The sequence below is a fragment of the Pseudopodoces humilis genome, chromosome 6 (genome assembly GCF_049639895.1).
Source record: "Pseudopodoces humilis isolate 2021_Gansu_Grassland_sample_001 chromosome 6, ASM4963989v1, whole genome shotgun sequence".
Lineage (NCBI taxonomy): Eukaryota > Metazoa > Chordata > Aves > Passeriformes > Paridae > Pseudopodoces > Pseudopodoces humilis.
This window is the reverse complement of record NC_142205.1, coordinates 32,585,772-32,603,878: the sequence shown is the minus strand read 5'-3', so window position 1 is coordinate 32,603,878 and position 18,107 is coordinate 32,585,772. Positions and strand designations below refer to the sequence as shown.

General features: G+C 37.6%; 1 protein-coding gene across 21 annotated transcripts in view; it reads left to right on the top strand.

The window, feature by feature from the left end:
- The window catches only part of TENM3 (teneurin transmembrane protein 3), a 594,796-nt gene that overhangs the window by 458,991 nt on the left and 117,698 nt on the right, over window positions 1-18,107 (top strand). For 17 of the 21 annotated variants that reach the window (XM_088056014.1, XM_088056017.1, XM_088056013.1 and 14 more), the window contains 2 exons: window positions 3,288-3,380; window positions 17,414-17,652. In XM_088056014.1, coding sequence (XP_087912140.1) covers window positions 3,288-3,380; window positions 17,414-17,652 — 332 coding nt within the window. The remainder of the gene's footprint in view (window positions 1-3,287; window positions 3,381-17,413; window positions 17,653-18,107) is intronic. The other 4 variants (XM_088056027.1, XM_088056026.1, XM_005517643.3 and 1 more) reach the window with 1 other exon arrangement.

The window sequence follows — 18,107 nt, the reverse complement described above, 5'->3', positions numbered from 1 at the left end:
TATATGTTTCAGCATATATACACAACTATCTTTCTTGCTCTATAGGCTCATACTGATGAGGGGTGGCATAAAAATGACATATATTTGCTGTCATGTGTAGCTGGAGAGTGAATTGGCTGGATTTGTGTATGTGCACGTAGGAGAGAGGGATGTATTTGCAAAGCTTGAAGGAGGTATTAGTCCCTATCACTCTGCAGTAGTAGTGAAAGTGATTTCAAAAGATATATATTCCATAATATTGGATTCAGCTGTGTTTTTAATAGAATATACTGCAATTTGGCCCTGTGCAAAGTACTATTAACAAGAATCAATGCATTTGTGTGAAGCATTGCTGTTACTGGCTGAAAAGATGAACAGTGAGGTTACAGATCAATGATGTCCAACAGAAACTCCAATTTACATTTTTTAAATATAAAAAGACTCTGCTTAAATGTTTATGAGGACCTAAAACTAACTTGAATGAACTGATTTATGTGATTGCTTCTTTCATCTTTGATGCTGACTTTAAATGACAATGAGATTACCAAACAGAGGCAGAAATTGTCTTCCCTCTATTTGGGCTCAGTAAAATCTACAGTAACAAAAAATAAAATAATTTTTTTAAAAAAAAAAAAAAGTAGAATAATGTTTCCTGCAGACTGCAGGACCTTTCATTGTTAATGATCTTTACTATTTTACTGCTCCCTAGCCTGCTGTAAGTTAGGTTTATTTGTAGAGCCAGTAGATCTGCTGGAGGATCCAGCACTAGAGCTCAGTATGAACTTCTGAAGAAATCAAAAAACTTTCCATATTGTTCTTTGAATTACTGGTTGGACAGCCAAAGTCGTCCAAATATATGACTACATGTCAGATATCTGAATATGATAAAAGATGATTTAGTAATTAAGTATTAGTAGGTTTTTTATTATCATTGAACTTTAAGTTTTTTTTCACCTACTAGTTTTAGTAATGATTTCTTGAGTACCAGTATCAGTAGTTACATTCTCATGACTTTGAGTTCTAGTAGGACCTAAATTACTGATATTTAAAAACACATAGTAAATCATTTCTTTAAATACTCTCTCTGTTAAATATTTGAATGTGCAGAATTTTTCTAATGCACAATCAATTATGCATGTTAGAGATGCACAGAGGAAAAGTATGTTAGAACTCATAAATTTGTAGATAAAAATAAGCTGGTAGCATCTCTTAGTGCATTTCCTGGGAAGTATTTCATTAATTTTAGTCATTGAATGTAAAAGATCAATTTGTTGGTAAGGGGAAATTTACATATTCCAGTCAAGGACTAGATCTCTGAGAATATTACATAACTTTATTCAGAATCTGTGCTAACATGCCAGTGAATCAAAGAAGAGCTTTGCTTTTTCTTACTAGATTTGCTACAAAAAATACTTCATTTGAAAGATGGCTGCATTTTTTATGATGGACTGTGAATTTTTTATAGAAACTAGCCAAGAAACTAACATGTTTTTCATAGTTTACACAGATACTACTTAGTCTTCTCTTACCACTTAGTATTAAAAGTAGAGTCGTAGGAACATTACTGTATTCAGATACTTAGTTACTTATCTTGCCAAGAAAAAAAAGAAGATATTGGTTGAAGAAATAGTTGATGGCTGGAAAATATTTTAGCATTTTGAAGGATTTAATTAAAATACTGGAATACCTCAGAAATAGTATAGGCAAAAGATTTTCTGGAATGTGTTATTTCAAAACTGTTTTGTTAACTTGATTCAAACTTCATTTTAAAATGTGAAGACTTTAGAGACTCCTAAAGTGTGATGAACATATATATATATGTCATTGTTGGGGTGGACTGCTAATGATCCAGTTGTCTTCAATATTGATTAAGGTGTGGAAAGGGTGTTGATAGTTTCCATGGAAGTTTTAAATCAATTTGTGTAGAGGCTGATTGATTGTCTGCAAAAGCACAGTGTTGTTGGAGGTTAAGGCTACTCAAAGCAGCTATTTTACACATTCCACCCACTAAAACGGTGCCTGGTTTAATCAAATTCAAAGCTATTCTAGTCCATAAGTCTTCCAGGTTTTCCCACATGGACTTGATTAGAGATGTTCATGGTACAAAATAAAGGCAGAAACTGGGGATGGAGTTCAAGTCCTGCTCTTCTGAAGATCCTGTATATCACTGTGGGTGTGTCACATTGCTGATCTGCGAGTTGAAGGAACAGGACTCTGCTTAGACTGCTGAGAGAGTGAATGCATCTGAAAAATTGACATGCCATAATTATGCGATCATTATATACACACATTAGAAATTAAGTATTGTTTTCAAAGACTGAAGTCAAAAAAATTCTGTTTTCTTCTGACTTTCTCTTACTGTCGGGTTCTCACTGAGCATCTGTTTGAATCCTAAACCACCAAGCCCATATGCTTATAAGCTTTCTTTGATGTCAATAGTGTCTTACTTTAGATTTTTGCTGATCCCTCTGGCATCTTTCCTGCTCAAATATCCCTTGCTGTCACCATAAGTACTTGGAATTTGATCATGCTGTGTATTTTGTCCCCTGGCTCTTAGGCAAGCACCAGTAGTTCAGAATTCAGTAGCATTTGCACAGTATTCCTTGAGTTTTATCATTCCTGTTTTCAGAGGTACAAAGCCATTGAAGTAAGAATGGACCCAAGTATTTTTCCCCCACATTAATCATTCCCTGGTTTAGATAGGACAAAAGAAATATGTGGTTCTAAACAAAATCATAGTGGCTTACTTCATTTCTCTCCCTCATTTCCTCACTGTTCCCTGAGAGAACCAGGGACTGTGATGCTTCCTTTGCCTCTCCTGCTGCTGTGCATTGTCATTTGCAGAACATGAGATCCCAATTCACTCTGGTAGCCAGCCCTTGCATATTTTTCTTGCTGGCTAGCTGTGCCAGATAGCCAGCAAGAGACTGTCTTTTAATAGTCTCAGTTCAGTTTTATTACTTCATCTCTGATCCTGCCTCATCAAGTGAACAATATCCCCCACTACGTACTGCTCAGTCCTTAAGCCTGCCTTGCCACAGGCAGCAGTCAAGAGTTTTATTCAAGGACTTGCACATAAATGAGGGATCACCAAAGGGTAATGACCACCTAAAGGCAGCCTTATAACACTGTCTTCAGGTTACAATCCAGTCTGTAGTTCAGAGGACAGCATGGAAGGCAGATACACATTCTGTTTTGCACAAAATAAGTTACACAACAGAATTAATATATTCTTTTTTGTGGGATCATCCTGTTTTTTAATTTGAAATTGCACCTCTAATTTCATTTTTTTGTATCTTTATGTATAGAGAATTAGAAAGTCAAGCAGTCCTTGCAAATGGTCATGAAAACCTTATAGAGATGGATGTGTTTTCTCCAACATATCACGATAGCAGTTATGGGTATGTGACTCTTAAGTGTTTGCATGATGCTAACTATTGACACAGAAGACAAAGTATGATTTAAAAAAAAAAAAATTGCAATAGGAAAACATCTGAAACAAACTTATTCATCCTTATGTCTGATTTTTTAAAAATTTGTCTAAGTAATTTTTCATACTGACTCATAGTAAATACAAAATGGTAAACTTTTGACAAAAGCTTGCTTGCTTTGACTTTAAGACATTAAGAATACAATTGACATTGTATTAATTCTCTATGGCCCAATTCTGCAGGCTGTTGCAAACTATTTGCATGATTACACATTTGCCAGATCTGATGCTTAGTTTGTAATGCATTTACTACTTGGCAAGTATTTCTTTTAGAAATATTATGACATATTAATATAGCATAAAGAATGAACAATCAAAGAAGTTAACAAGAGTTACATACCTAACCTCCAATATTTTTACCAGCTAGTTTGAGATTGCAACTGCTGATAAATATGTAACTCTAAACTGAGAATTCCATATAAATTAATATTTCAATTTAAGTAAAATTTCTATTTTGAAATTTTTCCATATCTACTTAACTTTGTCAATAACCTGTGTTTAATTTTTGAACTGTTTTGGCATTCTTACGCCAAATCAGTATAATTCATTTCTGACCTACACACACAGAGGAAGAAAAACCCTGACAAAGCAGTACCATTTCTGAATTGTTAATCATAAATTTACCTTTTTTGTTAGTTTGCTTAAACTCTACTAAAAATTAGGTTTTTATGTCCAAATTCTGCTTTGCTAGTGGTAACTCCTAACTTCATAAAAGGGACAATGTGCTATATGATTAAATGAGATCTGCAGTTGCCTACTAATTAATCTGTAATATATATTGACACAGTACATTGATCTGCCTCTCCCAAAAACTCTTAAGCTTTCACTTAGACACAAATTAAAATCAACAGCAGGAAGAGCATGGTATGTTAATTCAATTAGTCAATCATTATCAGCAAACTCAAAGATATTGCAGATATTTGCCAGAAGATCCCAATATATTGCCTTCAAAGTAAAAATGTAAGCATACTGTATTAAAATAGAACAAAGCCAAATATTATTGTTCCCTGTAGAATAATTACCTTACAGTGCTGGTGCAGATGCATAAATGCTGTAGTAGAGGTAATAGAACTGCTCCTGGTTTATGTTTTGTGTGTTTGTAATGGGATCAACAAATGTAAATATTTTAGCAAATTGAGTATATTATATGAAATTTCTGTTAGTTGAGACTAATTCAGGTAACAATACAATGAAATTTATCTTATTTGTAATCCCTTCATTTTTAAAATTATGCTAGCAGGGATCATCTCCTGGTGTGAAAGTTGTCCAGAGATAATAATACATCAATTCCAAAGCATAACAGATTTGAGACTGCAACATGCTATCAGCATGAAGATTCAGTTTATCAGTGTCACTAACATACTGCGCCACAGCTAGAATCATTATATATTTGTTTCTTTGTTTTCATGTCATGCGTGTATTACATTATGATATACTATTTCTTCATTTGTATGGCTTACAGAGAGAATATTAATATAAAGAATTTGACAATTTAGTGTTAAAAATTATTATAGAAATAGACATTTTACATTGAAATTCTAATGTTTCATAGGCCTAGACTTAAAGAATAGTTGTTTATAGCTTCAAGAGATGTATTCACAGTGCATTATTTATATAAGACAACTGGAAAAGTCAATGTATTTTAGTGGTATGTATTGTTGGCTTTATTCTTTTCTCTGCTTTACAAACATATTAGTGTACCTGTTGAAAAATCAGCTTTGTTTGAAGTAGGAAGTCTGTTTTCCTTTTACCTAACCTGATAGTCCTATTCTCCAAGTTACCTAGGTGTCAAAATCTGAAAATATGTAAGATTCACTATCAGCAAATGACTGTATTTATTTACTGATAGTTAAAGCTTGCTAGTGTTTTCTATTTTTAAATTTTTCTGTATTCTGTATTTTCTTTCTTCTATTGTCATCTCATTTTTTGAAAATTTCATACTTTTGCAGGGTTTGAAAATTTCCTGTTGTATTTAAGTAGGAATTCTTTGCAAGGAAGTTGATACGGGATTTTTGTCACCTGTTGGGGAGAAAGTTCAGGAGACCTGAGTTTAGGACATGCTGTATTAAACTTAATAGTGAGAGAGGAGAAAACTGAAAGAGGCTGAGTACAAAAGGGGTAGGAGTTGGTGTCCGAATGGGTAGATGGAGGTAGTTGGTTAAGCAAGGTGGGACATAGATGAAATACTAGAGGATTAGAGGCTGAATATCTGGGATGAAAACTGAGATAATTTCTTGTCCTTTACTGCTTGTGATTATTTGTGAATCTGTTTGAATTGTATGCACCTTATTACCTATAGGATTGACTCAACATGGGGAGAAACCTTGGCTACTGTCATATGCTCTTCTAGTGACAGAAGCCAGAAATAATCAAAGCAAAGATTTTCTATCTGTGATGGCCTATGCAGATGAGAAAGCTTTCAATATGATGTACGTAATGCAGCTCTGGGTCTCCCTTAAACTGTATTTCTTTTTTAAATACTCTCCATGTTCCTTTTGAACATTGGAGACATTGGAGCAATTGTTCTCTTTCAGCTTTATGAAGACAGCAAGGGTAGTAAAAAGATTGGAGGAGTAGCTGTGCTCTGCATTCCTTTGATTTTCTGCTTGAAAAGTGTAACTTATTCAATATTTAAGATAGGAACTGGATAAGGTTTGAGTGCCTCATTTCAGAGACAACTTTTTCTGTTGCTGTCTTGGTAGGGATATGATTCCAGAAGAGCAGAGAAGATAAGGAAGTGCAATACAAATCCTTACTGCTCACATAAGCATTTCAGGTCCTCACTGCAAAATTCAGATGCTTTCCTCTGCTCTCCCTTCCTTTGGAGAGAGGAGAACTGTAATAGCCAGAATATTGTATCAGAAATACGGAATTCAGTATAACAAAGTGCAGTGAAGGGCTGCCAACTTCACTCCCAACTGCTGCCTTTTTCACAAGTGACCATCACCAACTATGTCACGTATTGTAACCTAGGTGGAAGTCTGTGTAAGTACTAGTCCTCTGAGAGACCCAGAAGAAGCCTGTAAGGCAACAGAGCTACTTGATATTTTTTCAGCAATACATAGATCTAGTTTCATTCTCATTTGGAAAGTAAGTAGTGAGACAGTTCTGCAATGAACAGTATGAGTAGCTACAACTGAGCCAGGTTTCTTCCTTTGTCCATCCAGCACAAGGCATTCTTTGCAGTGGACTCTCTTGCTCGTTTTTGCAAAGTGTGGCTTAGCATTGTTTGTTCCCCTTGTTCATCTTCATGGAGTGCAGCATAGCAGAGACGAGCACAAAGGAGCAGGCTTGGCAGAGCCATCTGATCATTCTGGTTCTTTTCATCCCAGACATGCAGAAATGAGCTCCTCCTTCCCTGGGGTCCAGAACTAGCAGCCCGAATATGGATTTGGAGAATCAGTTAAGAGGATAACAGGTGCCCTCTGCATAGTATAGCATTATATTCTTTCTTGTACCACCCAGAAGGTAGGGGTGATGAAGAGGAAGATTTACTCTAGTGCACCGAAGGAGAGGAAGTTTGGGGCTTTTGTCAGTATTTAGTCCTTCAAGTAATCATGTCCTGGTGACTTTCACAGCAGACTGGGACACTGTCTTGTCTGAATTGCTCTTTGAAGCTTCGGCGGCAGGTTGCTATGCCTGACTTCTCCATTCCTTCAGCAGCCAGCAGTGGAGGTGTAGCCTGCAGGAGCCAGACATGAAAGAGCACACAAGCAGTAAGGAGGACACGTTAGCCCTAGTAGGACTTTTGTTCTTTTTTGGATGTCAGTGTTCAGTTTGCTAAGAAGGCAGGTGCTTGGTGTAAACCCAGCCAAATTCAAGCAAGTGTTGCCATATGTAAAGTGCTTTTCTGAAACATTTGAATAATCTGGCTAAAGAGGCTTATCTTCATTTCCCACAGATGTTTCCTCTGTTTTTACATATGGATAATAGCTGTCTTCTCTTTCTTTCTTTCTTTCCCCCAAACTTTGACCATCATTTCATCTGTGATCTTGAAACTTTTTCCAGGATTGTGATAGCATTAATAATGATTCCAAGGAAGCGGAACTTCACTTTTATTTCTTCCTCAGATATTTTTTTACTGCAATTCTGCCCAGAAAATAAACTAAGACAATTTCACAGCATAACACAGTTTCTGTGCTGGCTTGGAGTTATGTTAAATGCAGCCATATGGTTCTATGGAAGTCAGTCATAAGCCTGCGCTAAGGGCAAACTTGTAGCACCAGCTACAAGGTTTCATCTCAGAAGAATGTTAAAAGAAGATGAAGACAGGCATAAAGTGTTCACAGAGAAACAAAAATCCAATTCCTGCTAGAGCCTGCTGGGAAAGCTTATCTCATGCATCAATGAACCAGAGTTCACATGAAACCTAGCCAGTAATTTCTGTTATCTTTTACATCTTTCCTATAATATCAGTTGGCAGAGATTAATCTTTTCTTTCTCTCTGTTTCCTCACCTCTGTGCAAGGAATCATATTTACTGACGTGATCTATCCATTAGTGAATCGGGCAGAGCTCTCTAATGTCAGGTGGCAGGTGAGGGTCATGGTCTCTCAGAGAACCCAGTCCAATCCAGCATGAATAGGGTCTGTCAGCAGAGAGAGGGCACACCAGTCAGTAGCTGCAGTATTATGATTGATCGCGATCTTGGACCACCGTCTTTTACACGTTTAATGGTTTTCTCCTTGTTCTGACAGTAATGTATGTCATAGGGGTTTTGGAACAAACAAAAAGCATGGTAACCCATCCCAGGAGGGAAGAATTCAGCTGGTTTGCGTTCAGGAAAGTCAGGGAGAGACAAAAACAAAACCTTAAATGAGAGAAGTTGGAGCAAACTAAAATAGCTGCAGCAGGATTTATCTCTCTTTAACTTTCCTAAGATTAATTGATCTCTTTGTATGGAAATGGCAAATAAGCTGCTAGGTCTTTGCACAGAGATAGACATGTACTATCTCTGCATGTGTTAATGATGATGTATTTGAGGTTGAGCTCCCAAACCTTAGACATGTGTTCTGTGTGAAAGTCTATTCTGCCCATTTGAAACATCAGAAAAATAAAAAGATAAAGTTTCAGCTACCCTTATGTCTTGTTAGCTTACATTGGCCTCCTGGTGCTGCCAGACTTTTGTAGAAGGTTGCGTTACATTTTTGAAAAGCAGAATTATTGATTACTTCTGTCTCCAGATAGGTGCATTATGAATTGTGACCATTTAGGGGGGCAAAAATCTGGTGGTTTATTTTTAGTTCAGGTGAGCAATCATAGGTTTTTTTCATTACGAAACAGAATAGTTAACAGTTTTTATTCCTAGAGATTCAACAATACCATTATATTAAACATCAAACCCAGGTCATTAGGAATACTATTGAATTGTAAACAGAGCAGTTGGGTCCTGATACAGAAACATGTCACCAAAACAGAAATTCCCTGAAATTTACATTTCTCTCAACTTGCATTCACTCAAAGTGGATTTGATAGAAGTTTTTTTCTACCTCTGGAGCCTTAGGAGAACGCAATTCATGTGTTTCTGATTCCAGGTTTCTAAGGTTTAGCTATTACCTCTTGTGCCTTGGAGTGAATCCAGGCTAACAAATTGAGGACCTTAACAGAATGCATAAGACATTTTACCTTGGCTTGGTTAATAATGTGTTAATTCATGTAATAATATCCACAGATTCAACACACCTTAGAGGCAAATAGATAATTTTTAATAGAGTTAGATACTGGCAGATTTGAATTGGTTTGGGGGGAAGATTAACCTGTGCTCCACAATGTGAAAATTGGTGTGCTCATTTCATAAAATATTTAATTTGTGATTACAGAAAAAAGAATGGTATTGCCTTAGCTAGAAGAGTCCAGTAAAGTACAGTGATCTTTTGAGTCAACAGTGGTCTCCTCTGCTGGTGATTGTTATTGTGTCCAGAGTTTTTCTCAAATTGCAAGGGCAAGAGATGAGTCAAATAAAACATATTAATGGAGTTTTTGTTTACATGAAATAAATTTTAGAGCATCCCAGATATATCTAAATATATGTGGATATTTTGCTACCTAGAGGTAAAAGAAAAAAATGCAAAAAATGTTAAGGATACTTTTTCTTTCCTCTTTCACCTTTCTTCAAGTCACTTTCCATTCCTTCAACTTCCAAATGTCAGTTTTGATTTATTCTGCATGGAAACAACAGGTATCTGAAAATAGTTTTTCTCATTTCCATAGTTGCCTTTGCCTGACCCATAAAAAGCCTAAATTTTGCTTTTTTGCTTTAGGCAATTAGTTCCTAATGCTTTTGTGTGTTTTACCCTAAAAATGAAGTGAATCAAACAGTAGTATTATAAAAACTTGTCTTTGTGTACTGCGGGGCAAACAGTACATCCTCATTATACATGAACGAGGAAATAATCCGTTGAATTTAAATTGAAATTGATAGAAGGAAATACATTTTGATATAGTGCGTGTTTAGCCTGCAGAACAAAATGCCACAAGACATCAGTGAGAGCATGAGTTTTGGACTGTTTAGAGAAAGAGCAAGCTATTAGTGAATAAACAGACTGGAAGGCATTCATTCCCTCCTTTTCTACTGGCCACATTCAGACAGGGTGTAGTTCTTGATGGTCTACCCTACTACAGTAATTCCTGTTTCTACTTATTTGGTTACAGTTTTACAAAGCTGTTGTAACTGTTCACTGGCAAACAAGTTACCTCTTTCTCCACAATTTTTGGAATAAACTAACTTTCCTGTTGCTCTGCATATGCTCTCCTTACACTGCTTTTTAGACAGACACCTCCATCAGAAGTACAGGCCAGAGATCATTTCTAACACTGGATGCCTATTATAGTGCAGTCTTCTGAGTGTTAAAGCTGTTCTTCCTCAGTTGGTTTCTAGCAGTGGGCTGTAAGGATCGGAAGAGCCATGTATCACTAAGTGGATCATCATGGAACTGACCAAACATTGCATTTAGAGCAGCATAGGAGACAGGACTGCAAGAAAACCTATAGTGCAGTAGCACTAAGACATTTTTCACTGATCACAACAGAATCTCTCTATTCAGAAACATGATCAAATTAATAGATTTATTCTTCTCCATACTTTTCAGATGATGTTAGTGTACAATGATACACTAGATCCAAAGATTTAGGATGAAATGATTTAGGGTTTTTAAACACATATATTCTAAATACAGTTTTATTCTGGATCAGTGGTATTATAGCTCTTAAGATGAGGAGTGTTTAGTTCTTGTATGAATAAGGCCTAGCTATATTGACCTTTATTCTTTGATAGCAAACATCAACTAAATAATAATGTTGCACAAAATAACAATAGCTGCCATTCGATCTCATTGACAGGATGATAAAATATGATGCATATTCTGATGTACTCAAAGTACAGAACAATTTTGCTGGGCCTTTACTCAAAATTCCATATTTAGTATGAGTTTTGTGGAAGTCCTGTGTGACTTTTAATATGGTGTGACATACTTGCCTTGTGAGTCAGCACTCTATTGGCAGAGTTGCACTGTATGAAATCATTTAAAACATAACTAAAATGCTGCCAAATATTGTTAAATTATAAGGTAGGCTTTTTTACATCTTCCAAGTATTACAAAGCATACTATATACATGATACCCAAAATTATAGAAATTATTCTTTAGCAAGGTGAAGCAATTTCAGCATAAGCTGAAAAAGTCATGTATCTAATGTGAAAATTACATTAGGAATGTTAAAATTATGCAATAACTATTCAAATTGAGACCAGTCTATTTATAAAGTAATGCGTACTATTCCTTTTTGCTTGGTGATAGTTAATTTATATAATATCTCAGCTTCTGGCAATCTGGAGTCTAGGGCTTTCCAGATGTGTTTACATAATATTGCATTCATTGATGCATAGTATCCATTTTCTTCTAAACTGCAGTCAAAAGTTCTTGTCATAGATCCTTTCATAAAGAAAGTTATTCTAAATCACTTTTCTGTTGCTCGACACCTGGCTATCTTACAGTAAAAGTACTTGGACTTCTGGGCTGAGTCTTACTGTCCTTGAATATTTTGATAGTCTATCTCCATTTCTATAAAGACACAGTTTTCAGTTCACTTGATATTTCTCTAAACTCAAGGATAGTTTTTATCACTTCTTTTCCCCCTTCTGTTTTCCTATTTACTGAATTTAGTGGAGAATGCTTTGGTTTTATTTTCCACAGAGGAAGTGGCAGCACAAAGAAAATCTGATTTGCTGTGAGCCCTCTCCCCACATGAGTGTGAGAAGGAAAAAACCGTCTGCATGTCAGCCAGTACACACTTGGTGTGCTTAAAGAGTACTGAGTAAAATTAAAAACGTGATTATTTTACTTTTACTCACATGCTTTTGTTTTGTGAGCTGACACCTTTGTGGTTTGTGACGCTGTATTTCTGTCTTTTCTTGTAAGGGCAAAACCATTGTGAAATAAGGGTACTTCCCAACTGTCTTTGCATCCAAAGATTAGTTTATGATATAACTTTGTATTTTGTAGTTTAGATTTGTTAGGTACTGAATACTTCCACTTAAAATGTTAAGATTAGCTGACTTTTTAATAGCAACATGTATTGAAAAAGTTGGCAGAAGTACATATTAAAGAAATGTAAAAGTAGAATATTATTTGCTTTAAAAGTTGAATTGATTTATTTAATAATACAGAACTGGCTTGTTTTGTAAAATATTAACATGTTTCACTGAAGTTTTGTACTTCATAGCTTAATAAAATATTTAAAGTGCTGCTTACGTGGAGATCTAGCCAAGTGCATGTTATGTGATCAATTTTGAAGGGAAAAGATACTATTGCAGATGCTATAAGCTCCCTATGAGATGAAATATGGTGTAATTTCCTGTAAGTCAGTGGCTGGTCAAGTAGTGCAAACAGTTTAGGCTTTAGAAATTAGCTATTTGAGTTCCATAGTTTGAAAAGACAAGGTAGATTGATATATAGATAATTAAAATCATTTGTGAATGGCTTATATTTCAAGAGCATAAGAATTTCAGCATTATCTGGAAGCAGCCTGGATTTGTTGTCAGTTACCATATCCTTCTAAGAGTCTCATAGGAACAGTTTGGCATGGCTCAGTGAGGCAGACAAGATGTGCAAGTCTGATAGCATTACACTTTAAATACTTAGCACTGGGAGTTAACGTAGCAGGAGAGTCTCTGACAACTTTGTTAGGAACTCCACTCATTAGAAATAGAGAGATCTAAACAAATTTTCTTAACCCACGTGAAGATGCTAGACTGACTTTTCTGTCATTTTTTTTCCCCTCAGCGTTCAGCCAGACAGTGCAACCACTCTGGCATTGTATTCATGGGAATTCAAAGTAAAGGAGAATAGCTTAAAGTGAGGAGCTGTGCTGTGTGCTGCCTAAGACAACATATTCCTGAATTCCTACAGCATGTTGTGTAACTGGCTGATCATGCCATGGAAAGGTGCGCTCTTTACTGGGTAGAAAAGTGAATGAATGGCCAGGTCCAGAGGGTAGTGAGTGGAGTTAGATCCAGCTGGTGGCCAGTCACAAGTGGTTTTCCCAATGACTAAGTATTGGGACCAGTCCTGTTTAATTTCACAGAATCACAGAATAAGCTGAGTTGGAAGGGACCCACGAAGATAATCGAGTTCAATTCCTGGCCCTGCACAGGACAAGCCCAAGAGTCATACCATGTGCCCAAAATTGTTGTCTGAACACTTTCTGGACTGTCACGTTTGGTGGTATGACCTCTTCCCTGGGGAGCCTGTTCCTGTGTCCAACCACCCTCTGGGTGAAGGATTTTTTCTAATACCCAGCCTAAACCTCCTCTGACACTGCATCAGGCCAGTCCCTTGGGTCCTGTCACTGAGCACCACAGAGAAGAGATCAGTGCCTGACCCTCCTCTTCAACTCACGAGGAAATTGTAGACTGTGATGAGGTTTCCCCTCAGTCACCCCTTTTCCAGGCTGAACAGGCCAAGTGGCCTCAGTTGCTCCTCATACACCTTCCTCTCAAAGCCCTTTAACATCCTCACGGGCCCTTCTTTGGACACTCTCTTATAGCTTTATAACCTTCTTATATTGTGGTGCCCAAAACTGTACACAGTATTGAAGGCAAGGCCCCAGCAGTGCAGAGTAGAATAATCATCTATCTTCCCCAGCTGATGATGCTTTGTCTGTTCTCAACAATCTTGATCAATCTTCAGTCAATTACTGGGGAGATTGAGTGCACTCTCAGCAAGTTCACAGAGACACCAAGCTGGATGGGAGTGTTGATCTGCTGGAGGGCAAAAGGTTCCACAGAGGGATCTGGACAGGCTGGATCAATGGGCCAAAGCCTACTCTATAAGGTCAAATAAGGCCAAGTGCTGGGTTCTGCACTTCTGTCACAAAAACCTCCTGCAGCGCTACTGGGAGGGGGGAAGAGTGGCTGGAAAGCTGCCTTGCAGAAAAGCCCTGGAAGTGCTGGTTAACAGCAGCTGATCATGATTCAGCAGTGTGCCCAGCTGGCCAAGATGGCCAGTGGCTTCCTGGCCTGTATCAAAAATAGCGTGGCAGCAAGACCAGGAAAGAATCTTCCACCTGTACTCAGCACTGATGAGGCCACACCTCGAGTCCTGTGTTAATATGTTAATATTAACATAGTTAAATATGAGCAAAAGCAGGGAGCACAGTGCCTGTGGAAAAGCAGGCCTCATAAATTTCTGTCTCACCTGAGAAAGTGGCCTGGGAAATCATAAGGAGGAATTAAAACAATCCTCAGAGATAGAAGACAGCCTTGCAGGTGCTGTTGGTCAGTTTCTTGTTTTCTTGCAAGAGAAGGTCGAGGGGTGGTGAACCCCACTGACCAATGATGGTGATGTGTTAGTTTACTAACCAATAAGAGTTTTACCTTTCTGGACTTTCACATATTGGTCTATAAAAGAAGATCTGAGGTAATAAACCTTGCTCTCCTGTTCAACGCACAAGAGAGTCCGTGTTGTGCTTTTTGCCATTCCCAGTAAAGCAACAGAGGCCTGCTCACCAGTTTTGGGTTCCTGTTCAGGAAGGACACTGAAGTGCTGGAGTGGGTCCAGAGAAGGGCAGCGAAGCTGGTGAAAGGTCTGGAGCACAAGCCTTATGAGGAGCAGCTGAGGGAGCTGAAGTTGTTTAGCCTGGAGATAAGGAGGCTTTGGGGGGGGGGGTGGGGTGGGTGTCTTACCACTTTCAGTAACCACCTGAAAGGAGGTTGTAGCCAGGTGGGGGTTGCTCTCACAAGTAACAAGCCACAGGACAAGAAGAAATGGCTTTAAGTTGCACCTAGGGGAGGTTTAGATTGGATATTAGGTAAAACTTGTTCCTTGAAAGGGTTGTCAAGCATCAGAATACTCTGCCCAGGGAAGTGGTTGAGTCATAATCCCTCCAAGTATTTACAAAATGTGTTGATGTGACATTTAGGAACATGGCTTAATGGTGGACTTGGCAGTGCTGAGTTAATGGTTGGACTCAATGATCTTAAGGGTCATTTCCAACCTATTTTTCTAAGATTCACATATAAAAGTTACAATTTTCTTTTCATTACCTTGATGCCTGAGGTGGACTGTCAGTTACGACAGTTCACACCATCCCTGTCATCTCTCAAGTTTATCCATGGGATTAACTCCTCAAAGGCTCTGAGAGTATTGGATTAGTCTCTAGTAGTCTGTGGTCTACCAAAGCCAACATCAATTCTCACTTTCCCAGAGAAAATAAAAAAAGGAAAATAGCAGTGGCAGACTGTTTTATTGCACTCTTTTCTTAAAACTTAAAGTATATTGGAGTTCTAGTCAAGTGCTCATATAATGCCAATTCCCATTTTTAGTATGTTGAGTCTAACAGCAGGAGAGGGAGGATGTGAAAATTGCAGGCTGGTCAGGCAGCTTCTTATTTTTAACAGGAAGCTGATGTATATGAAGAGTATTGTTGTATCTACTGTATGGCTTTCCTTCTGCTCCCCAAAACAGTACACATTGCACATGGAAAGGGAAACAGCTACCTTTGTGTTTGGTGGTTTTTTTGGGATCTGTTTGTGAAATATACCTGGACATAGCATTTACCACATGTAGCCAGGAATGAAAGACCAATAAAGGTCAAGTGGATAAGGCACTTACCAGGACTTAATGAATTTACATGATTCTGTGAATCTGTGCAATCAAAGTAATGCTGTTGTAAACATTTTTACATAGGGCTAGTTATTATTTTGGTGTTTGCTACATTGAAAATGTCACAACTTGTAATGAAGTACCTTAGACAGGATTTAAGCTACCAGGGCTTTGTCTTTTGAGATTATTGATTATACTCTGAGCTCAGAAGCTAAAACAAATTTGGGGTGTGCTGTTGTGCACCAGTAGATTTAGTACATAACCTTCTGTTGTTGCTGCCATCAAGTTTAATACTGTTCAGAATGAGGTAACCTATGTAAAATATTTCACGGAATCACGTTTGTAGTGCAAATATTTTCAAGTAAAGGGTCTATGCCAAGATGTTCTAATTCATCCATTAACCTCCCATAGCAAAATCACCTGTAAACAACAAATCTTGTTTATCAACTGCTGGTATGTTTCTCAGGCTGCAGTGGGGCAAATTAATTTCTGGTGTCTCTACAATGTAAATTGGTCCATTACTATGCAAGAAGCTGAGCATGTGCCCCAGAGAATCAAAGTCCCATCAGCTAAGAAGCAGCTCACACTGCCACGTGGTGTAACTAGAAAGGCTTTTCCCTGCATGGCTGGCTCAGTTGGTGCTGGATCCTCTGAGCCTTGCTGTATAAGTGACAGGGAGGAGGCAAATACAGTGTAGGCATGCACTTAACTTCAGGAGGACATGGTTATCAGCAGTTCATGAGCGTCTCTTAACTATGACAAAACCCAAGCAGCTTTCTGGTTCTGTTTAGCTGTGGGTTGGTAAGTTCAAAGTCTCCACAGTATGCTTTCTTACCATTTTTAGATATAATGTATTCATTTTCCTCGGTTTAATTATGTGAGGGCAAGCCATATGCTACAGAGTTGCCAACATAACAAATTGGTGGGAAACCTCTGGTGCCAAGACCTTTCTTTGGACCAGGTTTTTGTTGTTCATTGACTTGCCTGTGTGCATCTGGAGAAAAACTCCAGGTGGAATGTGCCATTTTTAGAGGCTCGTTCAAAGTAATTATGATTGCATGAACTGAAATTAAGGGATTCTGTCATATGGAAGCTCAGAGAGTAATGTTTCCTTTGGAGATTTTAATTGAAAAAATAAACTGGTAACTCACAGTGTGTCTTAACTTTGACTTTGCTTTTCATATCTGTTGCTGGTTTTTGGTCTTCTTGAACACTTAGTAAATATATTTCTTTAGAGTACTTCTCCTGGGCTGTAACTAGCTGCTTGTATCCATAATCAGATCTTTTTATGGTAGGATTATGTGCACGTTGATGTGAATTAGTTAACTGAGTACTTAGGACACACTCAAAAATATTTTTAACTGACTATTTGTGGAAAACTTGCCGAAAGTTTGTAACTGAGAGATTACTGTTTTCCTTGTACTTAACCTAGGAAAGCTGTGATAAGTAGTGTGGGCTGCAGTCACATTGCTCATTATTGACTTTTTAATGGAGTTCCCTGTAGTCTGTTGCAGAAGCCAACACAAATAAACAGCAGCAGAAAGCCTGTCCCTACTTGTTGGATAAACTGTGAGAGACTTCCTCCCTGCTACACTGTATTTTGGGTAGTTCTGTTTACTGTCTGGATACCAGTGTATTATTAATGTTTGGGGGGCTTTGGTCTTTACTTAAAGGGAAAGTGTCTCTTTATGTGTGAGTGTCATGACAAGTTATTGTTTCTATGACCCTTTTTAGATGGGATGTTGTTAGCTATTTGAAAAATAGGCGGCATCAAACAAGAGTTATGATTGCCTGCGCTCCAGCTTTATTTACTTTTATACTTTACCATATGCTCTTTCTTTCACAGGCATTTCCTATTCAAAACAGGAACAGGGACCACACCACTGTTCAGTACTGCAACGCCAGGGTACACAATGGCATCCGGCTCTGTTTATTCCCCTCCTGCTCGGCCACTACCTAGGAACACTCTATCCAGAAGTGCTTTTAAATTCAAGAAGTCTTCAAAGTACTGTAGCTGGAAATGTACTGCACTCTGTGCTGTAGGGGTCTCAGTGCTGCTGGCAATACTGCTGTCCTACTTTATAGGTGAGTCCCATTTTTTATAATTGTCACTATGAACAGTGATGTCTGATGGATTGTATATGGACTGTGACATACTAACCTTTAACTAGCAAAGTCTTTGGTAACAGTAAAAGCCACAAGTATTTAATAAAAACTCACAACTATTTAGAGAAATTAGAAAATTTGAATATTTTGCAAGAATTCTGTAGCTTGATGGTCAGTGAATTAACTTTGAAGAAGTATTTGAACTGCAATTAAATTATGTGGGGTCAAGTTCTTCTAAAAGTATGTGTAAAATATAGGCTGTAAAAATTCCATTATGTGAATACAATTTGCAGGATATCTTTGGAACTCTTTTAGTCTCAATTTGCTGAAATATTGCTTATACAATCTTTCGAAATGCTAACCATCACTTATTTCATCATTACATACATGTATTTTTGTGTATAGAGCTGGAGCAGAAGTCTAATACAGTTGTT